Source organism: Dermacentor andersoni, chromosome 4 (genome assembly GCF_023375885.2).
Source record: "Dermacentor andersoni chromosome 4, qqDerAnde1_hic_scaffold, whole genome shotgun sequence".
Lineage (NCBI taxonomy): Eukaryota > Metazoa > Arthropoda > Arachnida > Ixodida > Ixodidae > Dermacentor > Dermacentor andersoni.
In genome coordinates this window covers 41,136,137-41,153,082 of record NC_092817.1, presented here as the reverse complement: position 1 = coordinate 41,153,082, position 16,946 = coordinate 41,136,137, and the positions used below count along the sequence as shown (strand labels likewise).

At 46.9% G+C, this 16,946-nt stretch overlaps 2 protein-coding genes across 5 annotated transcripts in view; one reads left to right on the top strand and one right to left on the bottom strand.

Moving 5' to 3' along the window:
• Nucleotides 1-16,946, bottom strand: part of LOC126536991 (uncharacterized) — a 252,392-nt gene that overhangs the window by 213,166 nt on the left and 22,280 nt on the right. Inside the window, exon 2 of one of the 2 annotated variants that reach the window (XR_011893822.1) lies at nt 4,426-4,603. The exons of the other annotated variant lie outside the window; for it this stretch is intronic. The gene's annotated coding sequence lies outside the window, so the exon portion shown is untranslated. Of the gene's footprint in view, nt 1-4,425; nt 4,604-16,946 lie in introns of those variants that run through there. 2 annotated transcript variants of the gene reach the window in all.
• Nucleotides 1-16,946, top strand: part of LOC126536990 (cystinosin-like) — a 268,412-nt gene that overhangs the window by 249,471 nt on the left and 1,995 nt on the right. For all 3 annotated transcript variants that reach the window (XM_050184071.3, XM_050184070.3, XM_055073642.2), the window contains 8 exons: nt 1,172-1,261; nt 4,001-4,094; nt 5,354-5,536; nt 7,535-7,675; nt 10,168-10,267; nt 11,235-11,354; nt 12,336-12,518; nt 13,374-13,491. In XM_050184071.3, coding sequence (XP_050040028.2) covers nt 1,189-1,261; nt 4,001-4,094; nt 5,354-5,536; nt 7,535-7,675; nt 10,168-10,267; nt 11,235-11,354; nt 12,336-12,518; nt 13,374-13,491 — 1,012 coding nt within the window. In that variant the 5' untranslated portion in view covers nt 1,172-1,188. The remainder of the gene's footprint in view (nt 1-1,171; nt 1,262-4,000; nt 4,095-5,353; nt 5,537-7,534; nt 7,676-10,167; nt 10,268-11,234; nt 11,355-12,335; nt 12,519-13,373; nt 13,492-16,946) is intronic.

Sequence of the window (16,946 nt, the reverse complement as noted above, 5' to 3'; positions counted from 1 at the left end):
TCTACCTAAAAGCCGACATTAAATGTGCTGGTTTTATGTAGGAACTTACTTATTTGTTATGCAGAACAGAGGTGCGCACACTTGATCAGCATACAAGGGTATACACATATCCACTAATACATACTAATTATGCAAAACAATTTGGATATTTCGCAGCATTATCTACTTAAAACAGCCTCCCACTAGATGTCACGCGCTCTTGGCCCTTAGGTTTCTTCAAGAAAACATTATTCACTTTTCTGTTAGATAGCCAAAATAATTCACTTATCTAAGCTATTCACTTCACTTGTGCTCATTTCTTTTTCTTTCTTTTTCTTTTCCTGCTTTTCTTTCATTTGTAGCCTTAATACATATTTTTGGTTTGTTCTGTTGCGAATGCCTGAACTACTATTTTAATTCTACAACTAGTTCAACTACTATTTAATTCTAGAACTACTATTTTAATTCTACAACCAGCGTGCAAGGCAGCTTTGCAAATGAAACGTGATTGCGTTTAGGTACGCTAAGCACTATCGTCCTTTTTTACAAAAAGGCCATAATTCTTTTTTTTTTTTTTTTTTTAGTGTTTGTGATGTTGTCAATCATAATCGATTCCTATGTGCAACTGAGCTCTCGAAAGAGAAGTCGCAGTCACAGGACGCTCGCGAACGGTCATCAAGATACAGGTTAAAGCATCCCATAGCATGGAGAAATTGAGAAAACGTTAAATCTAACCTTTCCGGAAAGAGAGGGAAAGAAAAAATAAAGGAAAGGCAGGGAGGTTAACTAGAAAAAAGAATTCCGGTTTACTACCCTGCGCGGGAGAAAAGGCAAATGGGACTCTGAACGATAGGAAGAGAGAAAGGCGAGTATAGGGAAATGGGGAATCGGCGCACAAAATTGAAGCGGCACATGTCGCTATCGCAGTCTATCTCGGAGGCCCGTAGACTACAGGAAGCGGTCTTGCACTTTGGCTGCCATTAGCGTGCATGTCCGTTGTGACCACTGGCCTATAGATAGTACCTGCTGTGACAGTGGCCGGCTGTCCAGTGTCTCTAACGTGGTACATAGCAAGCGGCCTCTCCGTGCTATAACGGGGGCTGATGGCTTTTTTCTTTAATAACGTAAGAATAAGGCGCGTATGGTGTTTTTCTAACGGCTATGTGACTGTGCCTCTGTCCCGTTATTGCAGCTTGACACGTCGGAGTCATGTGCTACGTGCTGAGGAGACGGGGTAACTTCCCGAGTCCGGTTCTTCCCTTTCTCCTGGCCGGCATCACAGGTGAGACGCGTACCTACCTATCTGCGCGCCGACACCACCCTATGGATTGCCTACCTAACGTCAACTTGCTATCACAGGAAGGAGGAGGAGGAGGAGGAAATAGAAAAGTAGAAGGCAGGGAGGTTAACCAGAATAACGTCCGGTTGGCTACCCTACACCGGGGGAATGGGAAAGGGGAAACAAAGATCACAGGGAGAAAGAGGAGGGAAGGAAAGAAGGAAATTGCAGAAATCACAGGGAGCAATTTTCACTAGAGCGAGGGACCTGTCAGATGTCATACATGTCATATCTCATACATGTCATATATCTGCCACGCAATCTGTGACAACATTCTGACAGCGCAAAAGATGATTACGAAAAATGAACAAAGATGACAGGGCCGGCGGTGAACTTCCCGCGAGCATTCGTTTGGAATGGCCGACTGTAGGAAGTCCACGTGATATGACGCGCGCCACATTGTTCTATCATCGGTAGCTTCCACAGCGCTGCTGTTAGATAAGCTGGTCGAGATGACAGTCAGCCTTTCACATTTCCGGCTGTACAGCACTATGGCGTCATCGATGACGGAAATGCATACCCCACTAGTTTGCTTGTCAAGAATCACATCAAAATATTGCAAAATTCAAGCGCAGCTGCCTTGTGTGCAACTTCTAAAATGAGCGACTTCTTTCTTTTGTGACGCCAAATGGCGGATAGCTGTCGCACTTCACGAAGGGCGTAAGCTATCCGCTTACATCCGCTGACGCACTTAGGAAGATTACGAAGAATCTCTGTTTCGCAGATTTCCTTTTTTTTTTTATTCCGTGGTCTTCATTATTTGCGTTGTTAAAATGCCGCAAGCATGATGAAGCAACCTCTCCAGCCCTGGGTACTTTTGCATCCTGTGAGGTTGCGAACTGTGCTTACCAACGCGAGTTGTCGCGCCTGTCGGAGCCCGCGCGGCCGTCCATATGCACCCACTTAACGCCGCAAAGCATGCAAAGAGGAAACAGCTGGGCTGCTTCCGGTCGCAAGGGCGTACGAACCGGCGTTTCTGTACTGCCCGCTTCCTTTTACGGCTGACGCTCTCGGCTCCGGCGGAGCAAATGGGAGGAGTAAACACGCTCCAGATGCGAGTTTAACCGGTTCAGCGTATACGGAGTTTCGGCAGCAGGGTCCAGTTAGCCTGACCACCGAACGCCACAGGAAGCTCGTTCTAGGCGCTTCTCTCCCGTACCGAAACGCTTTCTTGGATATGTTTCGTGCCTAACGAAAGGCAAAAAAGAAGGCTGTAGCGCGAAATAACAAAACTGCTGCTCGTATGCTTCGTATTTTTTGCATTACGTCAAAACTTCGGTGTCTATAGTGTTCATCCTTTATCACAACCTTCACCAGCATATCGCTAGAACTGCTGTTCGGTAAGTGCGTGCGTGCGTGCGTGCGTGCGTGCGTGCGTGCGTGCGTGCGTATGTGTACGATAACAAGGAAGGACATGACGCGAACTTTTACGTGGCTCAATACCGTAATGCAGCCTCGTGAAAACACATGACGTGCCTTGATGCGATTTAATACCACTGTGAAGCAGGACTCAAGGAGTAATATGTGATGAAAGAACAGAAATAGTCAAGCTGCAAAATACTGCGCTTGATTTACTCCGTGAATTCGGATCGTTTTCACAGAACCTTTTGCCACAGCTTCGAAATATAGGAAATAAAACTACATTCTCGTCAACGAAAACGGCTAGTGCCGGTTAAGTAGATAAGTGCTCCTTCTTAAAACTGCCAAGTTGGGAATTTTGGAGTACTCCCAGAGACTTTTTTTTTTTTTTAAATAATCGTTGTGCCGACTTGTCCTGGTCTTAGCCTGGATCAGTCCTGCCTTAGCATTTATTGCACACATCCATATATCGCCTTTGTGCTTGCGCTGTAGGGCTTGACTTGACTTCACACCACTCTTGATAATGACGTGCTCAAGACTGTATACCGCGAGGCTATAATGTTCGAGCATCGCTTCATTTGCAGCGGTGGCGAAGGCAGTGCGCTTTATAAAAGTTATATCAGTTAGTTCTGCGGCCGAGTAAAAAAATGTATAACGAACATGCGAGATGGAGCGAAGACGCGCAGTTGTAATTTTCAATGCAGTAGAATATGCGCTGCCATTATTAAGTGAATCTCTAAAGAGCATGGGGCTCCGCTCTCCATGTGCCTCAGCAGAGATAAGGAAGACATATTAGTAGTAAGGAAAACACAAAACGTGTTCTGCTTTCCTTTTACGTCTGAAGGCATATTTTCGTGTTGTTGTCACCGACGTATAGATCCATAGCTCACTACGGTATGTTAAAAGTACTATCCAACCACTTGATCTAATTCAACGTTTATCTTCGGTGCCTTTATTATTCGCCTGTCACACGCTCACTTACAAAAAGAACTGAAACAAAGCAATATTGAATTTCAATCGCCCTATAAGCTCTCCTGCGCAAGCTCCCAGAAGGGAGCCGATGAGGCTCGCAGATTTCAATTGTCTTCAGTGTGAACGCTCTCGCAAAGCGTGCGAGTAACTGAAGTGTAACACATGTGAGTTTTGCCGCCTTTAATCATGCTGATCACTGGGCATGTCATCAGTGTCAAGAAGCAAAATAAGTAACTGTGTGCAAAAAAATGTTCTTGCATTCAAATTGTTTGGATGATGCCGAAATCGTAGTCATCTTTCCATTCTCTTTATTCTTTTTATTTTTTCCTGAAACTTCCCTACTCTTCTCAGCGCTTGCTACCGCCAGCGGAAGCCGGATTCGAGTCTCTACTCACGACCTGGAATGGAAACTTGGAGATTCGTCGAGCTTTCAAGTATTTCTCGAGTGAGTCCATCAACGGATTAGCGCGGCTAGCACCGGTACAATGTTGGAAAATTTCACAAGTTCGCAAAAAGCCGGACAGAACGTGTCCCGTTCAACAGTGTTACTTCCCGAGTACCGTTCTGATTCAGAAATGAAACATGTATAGCGCACAACTGTGGTTCAAAGTTGACGTTAAAGTTTGAAGCTCAGTTTTGAAGCTCATGTCCGAACGAACCGTACGCTACAAGTCTCCGCACTGGTTCAGCCTATATCTCCAGTTTATTAAAGCAAATCAGCGCAAAGCATGCTGCCCAGTTCTATAGGCTCTGTCGTCTAAACTCATTCCAGTCCATCGGTCGTGAGAGCCAGTTTATTGACCTCGCATAGTAGCAGAATGCAAAAGCAGGCGGTGATTTCGGCGTCTTGTGCTGCCGCCAGGCGTCGTTGTCTGCTAGCGAGTCAGCGTTAACGCTATTTCGGCTTGCTTGCGTCAGTCAGCCGATGAAATGGCACGCCTTAACTCGTGGAGGCTGCAAAACAGTTCGAAACGTTAGCGCTGTTAGCTGTTCAGCCGCCACCACTATTGTAATATGTAGATGTAGATTCGATGCTTGATCTTTTTGTCGCGCGAGCAGTTTAGATTCTGATCGACGCCGGTCTGCATTTTACTTGCGCGATCGAGCACAACCGACTATATCTAGATTCAAGCCAGTGCGTGCGTGGGAATGTTCTTGTGGCGACGCTGAACCTGCTTTGCGAGAGCTCAACGTGGGCTGGCCCCAGCATAGGTATGGGAGCCCACAGCATTTCCTACAGCAATTACTGGAGGGAAGCCCGGCGCTGGCAATTATTCGGCCACCATAGGAATAGTTGGTAGCGCATATATTTGGCTAATCTCCGTGCTTGTGGCTTCAGACGTACTTGTGACGTTATTTGTTATACACTCTTTCAGAATTTCCAAACGTACTTCTCTAAACACAGCAAGGCAATAAACGTCCTCGCATATGCATAATCACTGTGAATTGTTGCATCTATAATGCAATATATGTGCTTTTTTTATTATTATCAATTTGAAAAGTTGCAAAGCCGTTTGAAGCCAGAACTATGAAGTTTAGGCAAATGCATGTGCTACCCATCGTTTCCCTGCTGGCTGAACCACCACGCTTGCAGCTCCCGTAGACACTAGCGCCACATTAACCACTGATAGATTTTGTAAGAAACGCTACGTGAAAGCCAAAAGGACGTTACCAGCTGCGTCCCTACTTGCCATGTCTGCGCAGCCCACCGCTGAACGAGACGCTGTTTGTGAGCCTGGTCGCGTCCAAGGGCGAGGACCTGCTGGCCGACTCTGCGGGTCGTCACGTGATTACACCGGGATCAGAGGGTGGCATCTGGCTCAACCTGACCGCGCGGAAGGCCGGCTACGCCATAATCCACCTCAACGCGTCACTGTCTGACGTCGAGTGAGTGTGCACGCTCTCACGCGCACTTGCAGGTCACGTGCGTACGCCCACAAGAACACCCCCGGAGATCTTTTTGATCACATATAGAATCTTCTTTGCAGTTCCTTCGAGAAAGAGTGGTAACGAAGGCCGCTTTGGCATGATCAAAATAGTCGATGCGGGCCATAGAATTGGCTTGCAGTAAGTATAAATAAATAAATAAGTTGCTAACCAGTTGTTCCTTCACGTACCCCAACCTGCGTCAACAAGTTAACTAATTGGAAACGAAAATGCGAGACAAGAGAAAATGGTAAGAACTGACGTGGAAGTGCGTTAAAGGCGACCAGCTCCAACGACGGCGAAAGTGAACTGGCCGACACCACCGTATGAATGCAACAACGTAAAGCACTCGCACTAGAAGCAATGCCACTCTCAAAAAGGAATTTTACTATTCTAGTGAGAAACAGCGACGTTAAATAATTTGCGCAACAACAACAAAAAATACAGTTTAACCCAGAGCGTAAAATGATATACGATATACTCTACGCCTTCTAGCGGCGCAGGCTCTGCTATGTCACGTCACCTGCTTAGAACAAGATATTCAGCGCTTAGACTAATCGACCGCGTTCGGGTAAGCGTACCCAAAAGGATATGAACGTTTCCTATACTGGCAATAAACTAGCACTGAAGCTTACTTAACCAACTCTCTTCTGATGCCCATTTATAGTCATGGAGAAAATACAAAGTAAAGGCTAAATACCCCATAGGGAGTACGACGCTAGAACAGCTGTCAAAGTGAGTATAGTGTGTTGGGATGCGGCCTGCTCGTTAATCATTCAATTAGAGCGGTAGAAGCTTTCTACCTCGCCGAGCATTGTGAAGCACTGTACACCTACCTGCTCGCGCTGATTACGAAGGCACATTTTTGCTACTGTGTTTTACCGAGCAGGACTTGAATGTCTGCACTAATGTTCTAATGTCTCCGGAGTGTCTCTGTCGTTTCGTTAGACCGTGCAAGATTGATTGCATAGGAGCGAACCGTTTAAAATAAGCGTCACCCCGTACACTCGAGTTAAACAGAATCTGCGCAGCGTCAGACCTCCGCACTGCACTTAAACGTGAGTTATTAATCAGCGTCGTAGCCTCCACTTACAGGCGCCGTGTTCTGAGGCGCAGTCTTCTACGCTTGCAGTCAGAAATTGCATGCACGAACCAATCCGACGCGAGTATATCCGCGGAGGCCCCGAACATCACCCACACGATCATCTCGCCGTAATTAATGGCTGGGCTGCACCGTTTTCGAAATTTCCTACGCATTTTGAAACCGCTTGATTACGGCTAGGAAGCCGGATGATAAATGCAAACTTCATGTCTGTTGGATGAGCGCTGTGTAACCAGGATAACCAAAACCAGCTCAAGAAGCGACGATTACGGAGTTCTGTGCAGCTCACGTAGGAAATTTCCTAATCAAATATCTGGTGTTTTCATAAAACGAATAATTGCAAACAAAGACTTTGAAAGGTAACGACTTCTGTATTTCAAGCGTCACACGCGTTCAGTGAGCGAAGCATAAAAGTAGGCTTCGTTCGTGTATTTGTTGATGTGGTAATATCCGTTTCCTTCTCGGGCCACATCTAAATATAATTGAAATAGTACAAGCCATCCGCACTTCACACTAAAATCGTACGTGGTCCGAAGGATTTCCACTTGTTGTGAGTAAACTGAACAGGTAGGACAACTGTTCCGCTAGCACTGAAATACGTACGTATAGCCTTCCATAGTTCTTGCTTTTCGAGGAACAACTGGCGTTCGGCACATATTAAACAAATGCGCCGCCAGGAACGTGCCCTGAATGCTCATAACTTCGAGTACATTAATGTTGCTAACCGTCATCGATATTCGCGTACGTACTATACCGAGTATGATGAAAAGAACGTACAGTTCATGCGCCGAGCATTGTTTCGAGTTTCTGCGATGTCTTGCACGCTATACCTGCTTGGTGCTTCTGGGCATGCGCAGTTCCAGCGACGCCTTCGTGCGCATCAGCGTCCTCCGTCTGGGCTGGCTCAACGTGCTGAGCGCAGTGTTCGGCTGGTTCTACTTCATCGCCTGGTCGATCTCCTTCTATCCGCAGATATACCTCAACTGGAAGCGCAGAAGGTAGGTCTAAATCGTTTACTTGTACGCCTGCCACGTTACTTCGTGGTAAATGCAGGTGTTATGCACGTCACGTTGTCGTCTGTTCCGTCCAGAGCAAGAAGTGTGAGTCTCACTATCGAGGCACAACATGGACGCTCGTTACAACTACTTTGCCGGGAGCAACGTACACCGTTTCTCCCGTTTTGAACTGCCTCATTTTTTTCCTGCTTTCCGATGAAGCAGGATGGCTCTTCTTGGAGCGATGAACAAGGGCGGAACAACCTTGGGAAGCCTCAGCCTGGACCCAACGTTTCGCAAACGAAACTTATCTTTTCTCTTGTCGAAAGCGTTGGCCCCGCGCTAAGGCTTCGCTTGTTCGCTGTGTTCCCCTGACAAAGACACATCCTCTTGGCGAAACTATTTCCTCCGTCTTGAGGTTTCCTTTGTTCGTCCGCTGCCGATCAATTGTCTGTGTTCCTGTAAACCTTTTGTCTTGTCTGGTTGTCGATTCTGCTTGTGTCTCGGGAAAGTGAACGTGCCCGAGTCTCCGTGTATACTCTCAGAATTGAAGTAAATATGATGCAATCAGTAGCTCCTACAAAGAGAATTGCAAGCACGAGCGTTGTTCTTGAAGTTTAATGCCAGGAAAACGATTGAAAGTTTAAGTGCGCGCATCTGCAGAGAACGTTTGCCTTACACTTATCATCATATGTTCCACGTTAACTAAACTATGTGAGCGAGGGGCTTGATGGTGGCCTCCGCCAACATCTACCATTTCTCTCTTTCTTTTTTTCCGGTTTCCCCCAAACGTGCGTGACCAATGGTTCATGCTCGCCAAGAGGAGCATCTCTGTCTACCAAGACGCAAGAACAAAAATCGCTCGAGCAGCGCGTTTCCTTGCGCCTGCTACAGCACGCTTGCTACAGCACGTACCAGACCGCCGTTTCTGTATAGAATCTATACGTACTTGTCGTTCGCGTGCATCCCACCGTTCCGGATGATGTCGCTCGATGACCCACGGCTTGCGAAAGAAAACGACACCATGAATGGGGACTACCACTTGCTTAGATACTAAAGCGAGTGGCAGGCTCTCTGCGCAGTCCATGGATTCTTGCCATTTCTCGTAGCCGAAAGAATGCAGTGTTCGGTCATCGATGAGAACCGTTGTTAAACGCAGTCTTTCGTTTCCCATTGTGCGCTATTTCTACGAGGTGGGTCAAAACTGAGCTTGTGTTTCTTGCTTTTTCTTTTTGCTTTATAGTTTGCCCATTCGCTTTTTTTTTTCCTACCTTCTTTGCATGTGTGTGTGGGGGGCGGGGGGCGAAAAATGAGCAAGTTCTCAGTACTGCTCCTGAAGACGAAAGATTGGATTATGGACCGCGGAGCTGAGAACGCCGTATAGCTGCACGTTTTCGTCGTCGCTTCTCGGACATTTTTCTTGGCAAGAAAATGTGCGTGCTTTCCTAGCAAGTGTTGAGGCAAATTTCGAACTTTCGCATTGGCAACCCAGCTTCGTCGTCTAAATTTTGTCAAACCTGCTACGTACTCGATTGTTCGTGGCCATTTGGCCAAAGTTCGTCCCAATAACTTCTGGTTGAAGCAAAATTCATGTGTCACTTTTCCCAGTGTGTTCAGGTAACGCCCTGGACAAATAAATATCGAAAACCGCAGTTCGCCGGCGTTTTTCTCACTTCCTCGAACGACACTTAGGTATATCGTTAAACCTCGGATGCTATAGTAGTTTAGTGTCTTTATAAGTCAACAGTGCTCTAAGAACTTGAATAAAACAACGATGTTCGAAGACGAGCTTTACTTACCAGTGCGAGTGATCAAATTCGAAAACACACTGCTGGCCTCAAGCACTTGTGGGTGAATATATATATCTCAGGTTTCCGGCAACGGCTGTCCAAACAAGGACTTAGTAAGGCTATATAGCGCTTGTTGCAGCATAAGAAACGCAGTTAGCTCTTGCGAAAGCGAGACTTAGCAACCACTTTACAGAAGACATACTTATTGCGAAAAATATGCTCCTTTAAGAATTTTCACGAATAAGCAGCTTTCCACCGTAGTCACACACAAGCGTTTACGAGGCCGATAGTTCTTCACAGAATTGTGGTGCACTTTGGCTGTTATCTTTTTTCTTTACTAAATGAGTTAATGTTTATGCGCACATTTCTTCGCACCAGCCAAATTCCGAGCGTTTTTTTTTTTTTTTTTTTTTCAAAAATTTCAAAGCGCACACTGCTCGACAGGCATTTATAACGCCTGTAGTTCACGTCTACGAACCTCACGTATGCACATTTCAAGAGGAAGGCCACTTAATTCATTTTTATGTACAATCTGTCACTGGGTGTTGCCGTTTCAACGCGTTACCAAAACATTGCGACAGCGATTAAGTGCTTTGGATTTGTGCAAGATGATTGCACATGTGTTCGCTCCGTTGAGCGTAATTAGCTTCGGGCCAGGGCAAATAACGATTTCTCATGTAAGCCGACCTGGCGCTCTCGTTTCAGTGTGGTTGGCTTGAGCTTCGACTTCATCGGCCTCAACCTAACGGGTTTCTTGGCGTACTCCTTCTTCAACCTTGGCGTCTACTGCAGTCCCGTCGTTCAGGTAGGCGCAGCGTGAAATGTATTTCCAAGCACTGCTCATCAATTCTTCAGAAAATACACTGTCCTGAGACGACATCGACTTGAATGTTTGATTGCAGTCATGACGCGAAGTCAAGGATACCTTAATGTTTGCGAATCAACCAACTGCAGTTTATTTACGTCGCTTATCAGAGACGCACACCAAGTGCCTTCCTTATTTACTGCGTTAAACTCGAGGCCAGAAGCGTGCGCTAACTTCATTACGTCATTGTTCAATTCACCTAAAGTTATAATTGTAGTAGTCTCTGAATTGGCCATTATAAAACAGCCGAACGGAAGGTAACCTTTGTTGGGATGGCTGGCGTCAATAGTGATCGCAAGGGACCTAATGCAGCTTCGCCTAGCATAACCTCCCCAATCGAATATTGTTAAACCTTACCTAATTAAAGGTCTCACGTAAAAGCCATGGCACACACGATCAGTCTGCTTTTTCCTCCATATACAATGTATTAAAATAAGTATTATAACCTAACTTAGGCAACTGGCCGTATCAGAATAAACTTAATTGTTCCTCAGACCCTCCTTGGGCAATCTGTAAACGCTGAAAGTAAAACTACGTAGATGAGCTCACTGCCGATAAAAATCTTCACGACAAAAGGCAGCTCCGAGAAACGGACACATTCGTTTTTGTTTGTGTTATTTATCTCGCATCGAGGTTCACACGTGGAAACGTCGCGTCTTTTACTGTGAAATTTTTTCCCGCAACGTCCTTTGTCATTGCTTGCTTGACCGTTCCCTCTTCTTTCTATCTCGAAAAGAACGTGCTATACACGTCTGTAGCGCTTCTATAGCTGGAAGATACTTCGCAAATTCCCGTTACAGGATGAAAATGTTCACTGTTGTATAAATAACGATTGTATTTATGACATGAAATTGCATCCTAAAGAATTCTACAGCATTCTTAAGACCGTCAACTGTGGTCGCTGCAGAGCGAGTACTACTCGCGCCACCCTATGGGAGTGCTGCCAGTCGAGGTGAACGACATCGTGTTCGGCCTGCACGCCTCGCTGGCCACATTGATCACGGTGCTCCAGTGCTTGTTCTACGAGGTGAGTCGCCCCGTTGTCAGCGCCGATGTAATGTGCACGTTCCTGACTGAACTACGCCCGCGATCGTGCTTTCGTACAGTGAAGACGTCTCTCGCCTTCGTCTTTCTTATGCCAACTGCAATAACTGAATCACATCGTAAGAGTAAACAAAAAGAACGAAGAACTACATCGCTTGAAAAAAAAAAAAAAAAGGAACGTTTATTCGTAGTCCTTCTGATGGTTAACTGTAACGACAGAGTAAAGAGACTAGGACAGTGTTACTCAATGTTTCTTTCTGCGTCCAGCGGCTGGTTGCGTCCTGCAGCCGATGATTTCGCCCATGCTTCCTGCCCCCGCCTTAACCGTTTCTGTAGCCCGTAGTAGTCTGCGCCAAACGCGTGCAAGTGTCAGGGTCACGCTGTGTCGGCGGCTCTTGAATTATGCTGCCGTGGATAAGGTCGCGGGTGCGATTCCCGGCCGCGGTTGTCTCGTTCCGCTGGCGACGGAATGCAAAAAAAAAAAAAGAGAGAGAGAGACGCTCGTGCATCGTGCTCTTCGGGTGCACGTTAATTGATACCCACGTGGTCAAAAAATGTGGTTGAAAAAAAAGAAGAAAAAAAAGGATCCCTCCACTGTGGTGTCCCTCGTAGCCCATTTTGCAGCTTGTGCACATTAAACCCCAAAATTTAATTTTACGCGCAAGGGTGGCGACCCAAAGAAACAAAATTACAGCTCCGGCACCCCAATGTATGTATGGGCCTAGCAGCTTTATTTTTTTGTTTTTGTTCCTTTTTTTTTCTCATTATCACATCTTGCAGAATTTTTCAACGCTGAATGTAGAGACAGTACGCCTCTAGAGTCAGCGTTCAAAATTTTGCCTCATTAATTGGCGTCTGTGAGCTTGTTTGATGGCTGCCGGTCGCCGTATAGAGACGGAAGTAATTGGAATAACGGGAGACGTGCGGTCGCCGTGCATTGAGTCTCGCTGTGTGGCCCGCGCAGAGGAAGGACCAGCGCATGTCCCTGGCGGCCCGGGCGCTTCTGGGCATCGTGTGGGTCGGCGCAGCGCTCTACGGCGTGATCACGCTTGCGGCAGGCCGCCACTGGTCCAGCCCGTGGCTCTTCTACCTCTACTACTTTTCCTACTGCAAGCTCGTCATCACGCTGGTGAAGTACATCCCGCAGGTAAAGTACCTGACCAGCTGTAGGCTAGCGATTGCCACACCCTGCAACACGGCATTACTAGCTGAGCCATTAACCACCAACTAGCTCAGACCCGAACCGTATTTTAACCTTGTTGAATCACATTAAGACTTTAACGTATATACTAAACAATATGAAAGGGGGGGAAATTTGTCGTCCGCCCGAGCTGTAGCAAGTAGCTACAAAGGAAACCCGTACGGATTTGTCAGAAAACTCGCAGGGTTTCCTCCATCCCGCGGGCTTTACGGAGAACGTCCCAGTGCCTCGAGTTGTCCATTAATTCACCCTGCCTCGGCGGTCTGCTGGCCTCCTGGTTAGCTCGGATGATAGAGAGACCGCCGCGGAAAGGTTTCGGTCTCGGGCTCAAATCCCGGACCAGGACGAATTTTTCTTCAGCTGCGAGGCTTTCTTTCCGAGAAACCCGTACGGGTTTCCTTTGTAGCTTCGTGCTACAATTCGGGTGGATGACAACCTTTCTCTATCATATGTTTACTTTCCTCTACCTTGCGGGCTTCCGCAGAACTTATTTGCCATACTAAATAGTAGTTCATAATGGGCTGGGTTATTTTGTTACAACTAAGATCAATAACGCTGAAACAGGACGGGAGCTCGTTGTTCTTTGTACTGTCGCCCCGTTTCAACGATGTTCACATTTGACAGCTTACAAAGCGGGTAACTGGAAAAAATTGTGTATGTTGCAAGCATTAGACTGGCATCGTGATACGCCCGAAACCTTATTTTAAATTTTAAAGCAAATCCGGAATCTCCCATATCACACTATATGCTCTATAAGCACATTACTGGCGTCGCTGATATCAATTCTCTCTCCGAATGCAGGCCATTCTCAACTTCAGGAGAAAATCTACGATTGGCTGGAGCATCGGGAACATACTCCTCGACTTCACCGGTGGAACCCTGAGCATGCTGCAGATGTTTATCATCGCCTATAATTACGGTAATAACACAATATATTGGTGGCGGCAATCTTAGTACTCCAGTATGTACAAACACATCTAACGAACGAACAGCTTCGTGTATTTGGCGTTTCACAGATATAAAACGCCAAATACACGAAGCATTTCGTTCGTTAGATGTGTTTGTCTTTAGCCGCCGCCTATCTTAATATGTTTGCGTTAACGGTCTCCCAGTGTCTATTCTTAGTGGCGGCCCGAGCGTAAGAACTGCCTTTTTTTTTTACGTTAGGCTTGGTCGTTTCGCTTGTCGTGTGCCCCGGTTTCTCGCGCCTGATTGCAGGCCATTTGTATCATATCAGGAAAAATGACGGCGGCTGCTTGCTTGCTTGCTTAACTGATCGCTGGTTAGTCAGACGCCTGAATTTAGAGAGCCCGTAATCGCAGAAGCAGGTCGTACGCAAGAGCGGCTCAGAAAAGCAGGCGCTGGCCAGCGGCGACACCACACGTGCTATCACTTTCTAAACGGGTCGCTTAGTGAGCGACACTTCTTACACGAACGAAGCGCCGTTAACAATCGTCTCCCAAGATGAGACATCCAACTTGTCATGCGCTGCCATTTCTCGAAACCGGATCCGTTCACGTTATTTGTGCGTGCGTTGTTTTCTCGAACAACGACGGGCAATAAACTGTAACAGCGGTAGGTGGCTGCCAAACTGCGGCTGCCAGAAACGACAGGAGCATACGGTAGATCACGAGGTGCAATGCAGGTGCCATCTGTCGTTCCTTGAGGCGGCCGCTTGGACAGATTCCGAGCGTTTGTCGTGCCAGCTGTCTTTCTTTCGATAGTCGAATTGGCCCCGACGATTTGAAGAACAATGCCGCGAGACGAGGAATGCAGCGCAACAAAAGCGCGAGACCTTGCTTGTCTGTTTGTATGACATGGTGAGCCAAGTGTTCGTAAGTGCACAGTGTGTGGGGCGCGCCACGCATACGACTTCCTGTTCCCATCGAACGGCGCAGCGTTACTGCGGCAGTCCTTACCGGATGTGGTTGAAACGGCGATACATTGCAAGTTCGCCTTCCGTTCTGCAAGAGCATGGTATTCGGGATCCTGCGTGACAAAATCTGCTACTCGCAATGGTCCGCTGAGAATTAGACCCGCAGATATCCTGCTCCCGGGCCGGTTCCTCGCTTAGCAAAATTACATACATGCACAGCAAACGACGTGCTGGTTTCGCGGGTTCAGCACCCAGCGACATGCAGTCTGTTTGTTTTCTTTCACTTTATTTCAAAGCGCTTAAAAAAATAATAAAGGAAATTGGGCTTAATTTTGACGCTTCGGTATAACTTAGATCGCCTACGAGCTTCTCGCTTGTTATAACTCTTATAACGTGATTTTTCGCTTAGGTCATTCGTAACGCTGCGTGTTAGCTTCGCATACGTGGGATCGCTGTGTTTTCGATCAAAGAGCATCTATTGCGAAAGCAGTGGGGCTTCAGCGCTCGCGGTTGTTGCGTGCCAGCTTTTGTCGGTTACGAACAGGTGCCCGAAGAGCCTTGCCCGCAGTGAAATAGCCCGTTAAAGTTCGCGGGGAAGATAGACAGTTCGAGTCGTAATAGTTCGCCGAAACAGAAGCCCGGAGATTTTCCGCACTTTGGAGCTAATCGCAATATTGAAAATCAAATTTCCCCGTAAGTTACACGAGAAATTATACTTCCGTCCCAGGCATCTATGCTTGATGCCTGGGACGCATTTCGAGTGTTTGAAACGTCCCGTACTCACGACAAACTTAAGAACACAGTATTCCTTTTTTCGTAGTTGCCTGATAAGACACACCACCGGACGTTTCTTGGGTACGCAGGCTGACTGCTGCTACGATGCGCGCGGAACATTCTTCCTTATCTCTGTGCACTGTTAGAGCATATATGGGCTGTGGATCGCGACACATCCACACGTCTTTACTACGGTCTTCTCGCGGCAGTTTTCGCCTCCGAGCGTTTGCGACGGTTATTACGCGTGAGTAGCGCTTCGCTTAGACTGCAGGGCGACCTTAGCTGCAGTAGCGTTCTCGCCTCACGCATTTGCCGTGCGAAGTGGCCAGCGTCTGGCTCCGACACCTGCCTCCGCTTAAAGATGTTGGCCCGGCGTTCTCACTCCGCGCCCGTTCTCGCGAGGTGGGCTCCGCGTCGCTCAACAGAGCACTCGAGCGCGGTGCTAAACGCCCCGCTTGGCGCCCCTCAAGAGCACGGAGGATTTGCACAAACGGCCACTTGCACAGGTCCGTCCACGTGGCGACTTTGGCACACTCTCATGCAGTGGTGCTTTGACGTTGGCGAAGAGAGAGTGCGAGTCCAGTTCTACTGAACGCTGTATCAGTTGGCTAACAATAGTGTTCGTGAAATGCAACAAATGTGCTCGCTCTTGGGCCGCGGCCCTTAGGTCACGATGTTGCCTCCGAGAGCAGCAGAGAGTCCTTAGGCATATTTTCTCAGCAGTCCGTTGCGTTCGCAAAGCTTGTTATGCGCGTGACACCAAACATGTCCAGTTTTCTTGGGAGCCTTCGACGTACTGCATGCAACGGCATGGTGCGCATTTCTCGCGTCGCGTCGACTGGCGTCGGCGCGTTGCGTACATTCTTACAATACGCAGCGATCGCGTGGTAACCCTAGCCGAAATCGTCTCACTTCCGTTATCTATTAAAGCGTAGCAAGTGGTACTCAATACGCCCATTACAGTGGCGTTAAGAATTCTGGGAATTTACGTGTCAGAACCACGACATTATGAGGCAGGCCGTAGTGGTGAACACGGGAAAGGAGAAATCGCACCAAATAGTTTGTTTCGTGTCAAAGAAAAGGTCAAAATCTAGTGACGGTTGGAAGCGGATTTTTGATCTAGGCTGTCAATTTCCTTATAAAAAAAATGTTAAAAATTGCTAATTTTCAAAAAACGACAGTGTTCATTTTATGACTCTGTAACTAAGCAATGAAAAGCGATATCACAATTCTGTCAATTACGCATAATAGTTCATATAAAGCGGACAAAATTGACGTATTATACATGGCTCTTAAATACACGACTAATATGTAGATAGGACTTTTGCAAAATTGCTGTAAACGTTGCAACAAGCTCACGTAAGACGGATGTTCTAACGGATGCAGTTTACAGAACTACAACATTTGTTCTTGATGAAGAGGTGTGGATTTGTAAACTTCGTGCTTCTATATTTTTTTTCAAACTCGGCAATTTTAAGCAGTTCTTTATTTTATATTCAGGCCCTAAATCAAAATTTTGCTTCCGACAGTCACTATAATTTAAAGGGACACTAAAGAGCAATGCCAAGTAACTTTAAACTAGGAAAGCATTTTTCTAAAAACTTCTTTTTTTGTTCATTTGACGCAAAAAGGTTATCACTGGAGAAAATGGAGACTTAGTTTCTAATTTCGCGCCGATAGCTGTTGCGTACTCCAGGGTAGCGTATCGTACTGCTGCCGAGTTG